The 7,847-nt window shown below is 45.1% G+C and overlaps 1 protein-coding gene across 1 annotated transcript in view; it reads right to left on the minus strand.

The window, feature by feature from the left end:
• Positions 1-7,847, minus strand: part of IQGAP2 (IQ motif containing GTPase activating protein 2) — a 291,748-nt gene that overhangs the window by 61,338 nt on the left and 222,563 nt on the right. The window contains 3 exon segments of the mRNA XM_004703528.2: positions 5,079-5,148; positions 5,917-5,988; positions 7,552-7,635. Of these exon segments, the coding sequence (XP_004703585.1) occupies positions 5,079-5,148; positions 5,917-5,988; positions 7,552-7,635 (226 nt within the window).

Consider the following 7,847-nt stretch of genomic DNA (forward strand, 5'->3'; position numbering starts at 1 on the left):
TAGAAGAAAGTATTCTTGTGTTGAGGGAGTACTTGAGTGGAGGCCCAATGTAGGACAACTATTTTCTATGCATGTGATAGGCCCTTAGGATCGCTCCCTTGACGTGTTCCTGCGCTGAGAAAATAGGATTATCTGGGTCTTACAACGCTGGGAAAGGAAGCTACCTCTGTTCCAACAGCTTGTAGCTGAGCCAGATAAGAGATTGATGTGCTTGCAGGAAGTAGAAAGTGGGTTTCTCTCAGCCAGAAAGGCCGTTGGGAAGGAGCAGGAAGGAAGAGAAAGCTGAAGTAGGATAGGTCAGAGAAAAGAACTGAAAAGGCCAACGGGGACCCTGGACTGACAAGGGGGACACAGCCTCTGCTCGCCAGGGGCTAGAAATACTGAGAAACATCCCTTCACCACTGACGAAGGCAGGGGCTCAGAATCTAGCGTTGCCTCAGTTATCTAACGGGGTATTTTTACACACCTTCTCCATTTCATAGCAACGTCTAAAGCCCATGTACCGTACATCCTTGAGTATAAGCCAACCCGAATATCAGCCGAGGCACCTTATTTTACCACAAAAGCTGCATTAAAAATGTGCAGAACAATTCTTCTTATACATGAGTATATGCGGTAATTTCTAGCTCTCTTTGCTCTGAATATTACTTGTCAATTCCCTAGCATGGTGACAATTGAAAAAGTAAACTTTTAAAAAAAAATGTGTTTAGTGAGACCAACTCTGGGTAAACCATGTGAAGAAACTTGCTGGGCCTTCGAAGGTTGAAAGAATGTGCATGGAGAACTTAAAAAAGGAGCCCAGTGCAGTCATGGTGGTCTGGATAACTTCCCTCTGCTTTACATCGAAGTCTCGTGTCCAACTTCATTTGACTTCCAGCTTGGCTCTGTAGTGTTCTGCCACTCACGGGATAGAGAGACTCCAACAATAAATGCATGAACCCAGCAGGAACAACCAACTACGGAAGTGTATGCATTACTATTTTGCGATTTCTGATAGTCTTCATTGGAAATGTTTCCTTGGATCACGGGCTCTTTAATTTCCTGATCACTGACTCAAACTCATTGCTATCGAGTTGATTCCGACTCATAGTGACCCTTACAGGACAGGGTAGAACTGCCCCTGTGGGTTTCCACGGTTGTAATTCTTCTTTTAAATTTTTTGGCTGTAATTCTTTATGGGAGTAGAAAGCCCTGTCTTCTCCGGTGGAGTGGCTGGTGGTTTTGAACTGCTCACCTTGCAGTGAGCAGCCATTACACCACCAGGGCTCCTGATCACTGAAGCCCATACGAATTTATTTTCCTTCCATTTCTAGCACAGCTGCTGCTGCTGCGACCATTTCAGAATGCCCAGAGGATGCAACGTAGTTAGGGTGATAGAATCTCAGCCATCTCTTTCGTGCCTGAAGCTGGTCGCTCTTCTTGCCTCTGGGAATTGTAATCTTTGTATGGTAGAGTCGTTAGAACAAACTAACATAGCGGGTTACTCTTTGGGCTGGCGACCCCAACTGTAAGGTCAGTAGTTTGAAACCACAGGCTGCTCTGTGGGAATAAAAAAGATGATGCTTTATACTCGCATAATGATTTACAGTGTCTGAAAGCCCGTTCACTCTGTTCTACTGGGTCGCTGTGAGTCTATATTAACTCGATGGTGGTGAGGGAGGGGGTTTACAACTATGGAAATTTAACATCTCCCTCTCAACTCTAGGCTTTTTGGACACCTTCTTGCTGGGGTTCATTTTGTGGTACTTCCCTTTCAGGAAACCACACAACTTCACACTCAACAGTTATGAACTGGCCACGACACAGTGCCAACACCTTCCCACTGTCTGTGCAGCGTGAATATGCCTCCAGTGCCTTCCCAAAGGGCAAGGGTGATAACAGGTGACAAGAGGCTAAGGGCTATTATAATTCTTTCTCAGATTAAAAAAATACTTCATTTTACCAAGATGCTGAATTAAGAAACGACAACTCAGACAGTTCCCTTTCCACAAACCTCCCTATTTGCCGAAGTCCAGAGAAGCTGAGATCGAACCTCTTCATGACCAAAGTTTTTCCCTACCATGTATACGTGAAAGTACGTTTTGAAATGCTCTCGATTTTTTTAACATGCTAATCTCTTTATAATCAAAAAGGAAAAACCTAGCAAATGTAAGTTAAGACGCCCTCAGAACTACCGCCCTCAGAACTACCGACACAGAACTGCCGAGAAAAAACCCACATGCCCGTGTTCATTTGGACATTGCAGTCTCCATGGTCTCTCGTGTGCACAGAAAGCCGCACGCCCAGTTTAGTGCCTTAGGGCCCAGGGAACAAATGCCTGTTTAGACTTCTTGTAGAAAACGGAAACATCGACTGAGAGATGAACCCCGACGATTCCAAAGTGGAGAGCGTGTGGCACTGAAAGACTAGCCGCGCTTTCCTCACTCGGTCTGCATATCAACGTCTGCAATCTACGGGGTAACGTGGTCTCAAGCAGCCGCTTTCAGGCTGGAAGCAGAACTAGGCTCTGCTATTGCAGCATTCCCCGAAGAGCTTAATGGGTCCCCAAAGATCTTTCTTTGGCCATGTGCTTTATCCCAGAATTCACATAGACTCGGCAATAAAGGGTGCTGGCTATTCTATAGGCTATGAAAATTACTAGACAATGCTTAATTTCTGAACCCCCTACGGCCCACCAAAGAACATCATTTGAGCACAACTTAATGGCTCTTTTCATTAATAAATGATTCAAATAATGATTCTTTTTAACTTAAAAAACTCCGACTTTGAATGACTTGAACACACTTAAAAGGGGGGAGGGGTGGCGCAGGTCCATTACGGCACCGTGGTGGCATAATGGTTAGAAAGGCTGGGAGTTGGAATCCACCCAGCGGTTCCACAGGAGGAAGCCCTAGCCATCTGCTCTTATGAAATCCCAGCCTAGAAAATGCTCCCGGCAGTTCTACCCTGACGTGGCGTTGAGAGGAGCCAAAATCAACTCCATGGCACCTAATTCCAGCAATGACAACCAATTTATCAGCCAGCTCTTAGGAAAATGTGTCGAAGGGATCAGGGATCAGGCATCCAAGAGCCAAAAAAATCACAACACTGTAAATGAGGGGAAGTGAGGAGTGGAGACCCAAAGCCCATCTGTAGGCAACAGAAGGGTCTCAGGGAGGAGAGGAGCCAGTCAGGATGCAGTATAGCAAAGGTGAAACATACAACTTTCCTCTAGTTCCTAAATGCTTCCTCCCCCCCACTATCATAATCCCAATTCTACCTTACAAATATGGCTAGACCAGAGGATGTACACTGGTACAGATAAGAACTGGAAACACAGGAAATCCAGGACAGATAAACCTCTCAGGGCCAATAAGAGTAACGATACAAGGAGGGTAAGGGGAAGGTGGGGGAAAAAGGGGGAACCAATCACAAGGATCTACATATAGGCCCCTCCCTCGGGGATGAACAACAGAACAGTGGGTGAAGGGAGACATCAGGCAGAAAAAAAAATAATTTATAAATTATCAAGGGTTCGTTAGGGAGGGAGAGTTTGGAGGGAGGGGAAAAATGAGGCGCTGACACCAAGGGCTCAAGTTGAAAGAAAATGTTTTGAGAATGATGACGACAACAAATGTACAAATGTGCTTGACACAACGGATGTATGTATGGATTGTGATAAGAGTTGTATGAACCTCCAATAAAATGATTAAACAAGTAGAAAATATATATGAAAAGGAAATTAGCTGTGACTGAGTGGATTCTAACTCACAGTGATCCTAAGGAGCTGTGGTTGCATAGTGTGTTATACATTTGGCTGTTATCTGCAAAGCCGGCCGTTCCAACCCAGCAGCCCCTCCATGGGAGAAAGCGAAGCTTTCTGGTTCGGTACAGATTGATAACACCGGAGACCCGAGCGAGCAGGAGCTCTACTCTGCCCTACAGATACCATTCCTATGAGTTGGACTGGACTCAATGATAATAGACTTTGTGAAAATTAGAATGTTAAAATTCAGCGTATAACGGATAATATTCTCTACGTTAAAAAAAAGCCATTCAGAGTTGGAACTATAAGGAGACATCACGAAAGGGACTGGTACTTCTAAATAAGTTTTATTTTCTCTTTCGGGTATCTGGCTATTCTCAAACTTCCTACACATGGTACATGACGGGGCTTCAAAAAGTCTCTGGAAAAATTCCATTATTTTTAATTCCATTTTCCCACTAACTTTTAGAAGGCCCCTTATATACTAGTATGCAAGGCAAAATACTTTAAAAAGTCCTTAAATTACAAAAAGGATTATTTGTAGTTAGCGTGGGGAGGGGAGAACATCAAATTTCCCTTTTTCTCATTCATATTTCTAGAATTCCTTATATGAACAAGCTAAATGGGGGTGGGGGATTCACAGGCCAATGGAACAGTTCAAATGTAATCCAGCTCTTTTGTTAACTTGCTGGTTTGTCCTTGTTGTTGTTTACTTCCTGCTTGTGTTTGTGTCTGATTTTCTGTATATGGAATCCAGGACAGGTAAATCTGTAGAGACAGTACTGGATGGACGATCACCCAGGGGCATCGTGGCAGGGGAGGTTGGGGGGAACCAGGGAGCTAACAGCGGTGAGGGCAGAAAGAGAATGTTCAGAAATTGATTGTGGTGCTGATTGCATGCCTCCTTTTAAAACGGTTGAATGATTAAATTGTATGATCTTCAAAGTATTTATGCCAATCAAACAATCTTAAAAAAACACAAGATTCCTGACTCTAGCTTAAATGGAATGTAAAAATATCTTCATGTAAGCAACTCCATTGTGTGTGTGTGTGTGTGTGTGAGAGAGAGAGAGAGAGAGAGAGAGAGAGAGAGAGAGAGAAGTTCTGTCCACCCCCACTTATCCCTCTACTTCCAACAGGAAGGCCCCCTCTCCCAGCACCACATGCTCTCGGTGGACTAGTCTGGACCGGGGGCTGGAGACCACCAACATCGCCTAGAATCCAAGCACCCTCTGCTCCTGCATGTCCTCGGGCGACGGAGCTGGAAGCAGTGCGCCCGGGTCCAGTTTCTGAGGCATCTGGGTACGCTCTGCTGCAGAACAGTCCCACTTACCCAACGTTTTGTAGTCATCTCTAGCTTTGTTTGCTCTCAGCAGCGACTGAATTTTCACAATTTCGTTTTTCTGTAAAAGATTGAGACAAGGCATCACATCCCTGCGTCCCATCTTCCCCTCAGTGGAACGCCACCAGTATGGCGCCCCGCTGTAGAATGGACGGTATTCAGACGTGGTGGACACAATGCTTGCTTCTCCATTCTCCTTAGATGGAAAGATCAGCTAAACTACCAAAGAGTCTGAACAAGATTGTGGGTAGGCTGCTTACATAATCTAAGAAGGGAAAACACTTTTAGCATAGAAATTAGATGATCCAAGCTACGTCCGCAGATCTATGAAATTATTGGGGCAAGGGGGCGGGGTGCTCCTGTGGACTTCTATTGCAAAACCTGGACACACAATGTTGGATACGATTTCTCTAGAATCTTCTCCCTTTGGCATGACTAGCTATTTCAGACCCAGTCTTGACTGACGAGTCTCACCCCAAACATGATTTCCAAACAGAAAGATTTCCAAAAGACGACTGTTGCCTTAGGCTTGATTTTTTTCTAATGGCATCTATGTCCACCATCTAATTATTGAATACAATTAGTCAATGCCAACACTAAACCAAGTGTTCATTTAGTTCACTCTTTTTTTGGGGGGGGGCAGGGCTGCTGGTGGTGGTTCACAAGATGCATGAATGTATGCATGGGCTTTATTTTTATTTATTTATTTTCCCCAAACCATTTTATTAGGAGCGAATCCAGACATCCTACCAGCCTGTAGTTCAATCACATCACATTCAGCTTACTCTCAGCCAGACTAAAAAAAAAAACCACACATGGTTTCTCTTACATGGTCCTCGAAATACTGTAGTCGTGAAAGGTAGCTCTTTCTTGCTGCTAACATTCGGAACCAGGACTGAATCTAAAAATAAGTTAGATAAATAAATAAGGATCATTACCAATCTTTAATACGCATATTTTAATGCAGTTTAAAAAAAAATAAAAAATTTTTATTTGATAAAAATGAACATTAACATCCTAGTAGATAATAAGCCCTGGCGGCATAGTGGTTACGAGTTGGGTTGTGAACCACAAGGTCAGTAGTTCGAAACCCCCGGTCGCTGTGCAGAAGACGGATGAGGCTTTCTATTCCCAGAAAGAGTTACTACTCAGAAACCCATAGGGGCAGTTCGACCCTGTGCTATGGAGACTCGATGGCAGGGAGTTGGGTTTTGGCTTCAGAAATAATAAGCATCTAAAGCCTCCTTCCCGTCTTCTCTTTCTTTCATTGCCTCTTCTCTTAAGGAACTCAAAAACACTAACTACCTAAGACTCTTAATCGTATGGCTTTGATACACAGTGCTCTTACTCGCTGCCTAAATAGGAGAGAGATGGAAAAGGTAATGTAGCTTTGTACTATTTGGCTTTTACATCAACAAATGAAACAAGAAGGCATAGCATTTTGCAGAGAGTTGCAATAAGTTGGGAGTCAGAGTAAAAGCCCGACTCCAGGGCTTCTTCAGTATCCTTTAACTGCAATCAAGATCCTTTAGGTTTTGCCAGAAAATTACCCAAAGACCTCAAGAGAGACTGGGCAGGCCAAGGCTTCCCTGAGCACAGGGTCTTGTGTCCATAGAGTGAATGGGCAATGGATCTAGACCATGGCCTCTTCTTACCTCCTGGCTTAAGAGGTCTTTTAAACTGGACGAGTGTGAACCCGATTCGGACCATGTGAGAGTCGGTGCTGCATCTCCTTTCCTGTCTCTGGCCCAGGGCAATCAGCCCAGGTGGCAAGCTGGGCGAGCCCAGCACCCCACCACAGGTCCTGAATGAGCTTCACTTCCTCCGTCATTGGATTTGCATGCTTTGCCTTGCAGTTCAGGTTTTGTGCTGTTCAGGTTGAGCAATCTAAATACCACTAGCTATTGCGACAAGCGGAACATGAAATAAATCCGGGGCTTCCCCAGGCTTTCTAGACAAGAAGCAATTATTGGGCACTGAGTCCTTGGCCTCTAAGGGGTAAACTTTGCGCCCCTCATGTACGTTGGCCATGTTATCTGGAGAGACAAGTCCTTGGAGAAGAACATCATGCTTGGTAAGTAGATGGCAGGAGAAAGGAGGAAGGCCTTCAAACGCGATGGCGTGATACAGCAGCTGCAACCGAGGGCCCAGGCATAACACCTGTGAAGGTGGCCCAGGCCCGGGTGGTGTTTGTTCTGCTCGACACAGGGTGGCTACGGGCCGGAGCTGACGGCACAGCCTCTCACAGCACTTTCCAATTGGGCTCTCATAACCAAGAACTGGGCTCGGTTCCAAGCAGTTTGATTGACTGGCTTGAAGATGACCAGCTAAGGGAGCAGTGCAGGAGAAACTCAAGCCCAGGACTGCCTTCCAACTTCAAGGTCAGCACTGTTTTTCAGAATCAAAACTAACACGAGGGGCAAATTTAAACCAAACCGCTCCTAAAACAGCAAAGAACGCTTACCTTCACAACAGAATCAAGATTATCAGCAAACATTCTCTTCATGTCAGTATACGCTTTGTGTTGTTTATAACCCTTCCAAAAAGCCTGTGGAAATAATCACGGAATGACTTGTCAGCAACACTTTCCCGGGATTCATGGAGAAAGGACAGGGTAAATCGCAGGGGGCACCGAGTCTCAGGTGACACTGTTGTGGACTCTCCCTCCAAAGCTCATCTGGACATCAACTCTGGGGGTGACCACTGAACCAGGCAGAAAGCGGTCAGCTCCCAGGGAAGGTGAATCCAAACTCAGGAAAG

This window comes from Echinops telfairi, unplaced genomic scaffold (assembly GCF_000313985.2).
Source record: "Echinops telfairi isolate 266 unplaced genomic scaffold, ASM31398v2 ScPeMD7_7469;HRSCAF=8507_1, whole genome shotgun sequence".
Classification (NCBI taxonomy): domain Eukaryota; kingdom Metazoa; phylum Chordata; class Mammalia; order Afrosoricida; family Tenrecidae; genus Echinops; species Echinops telfairi.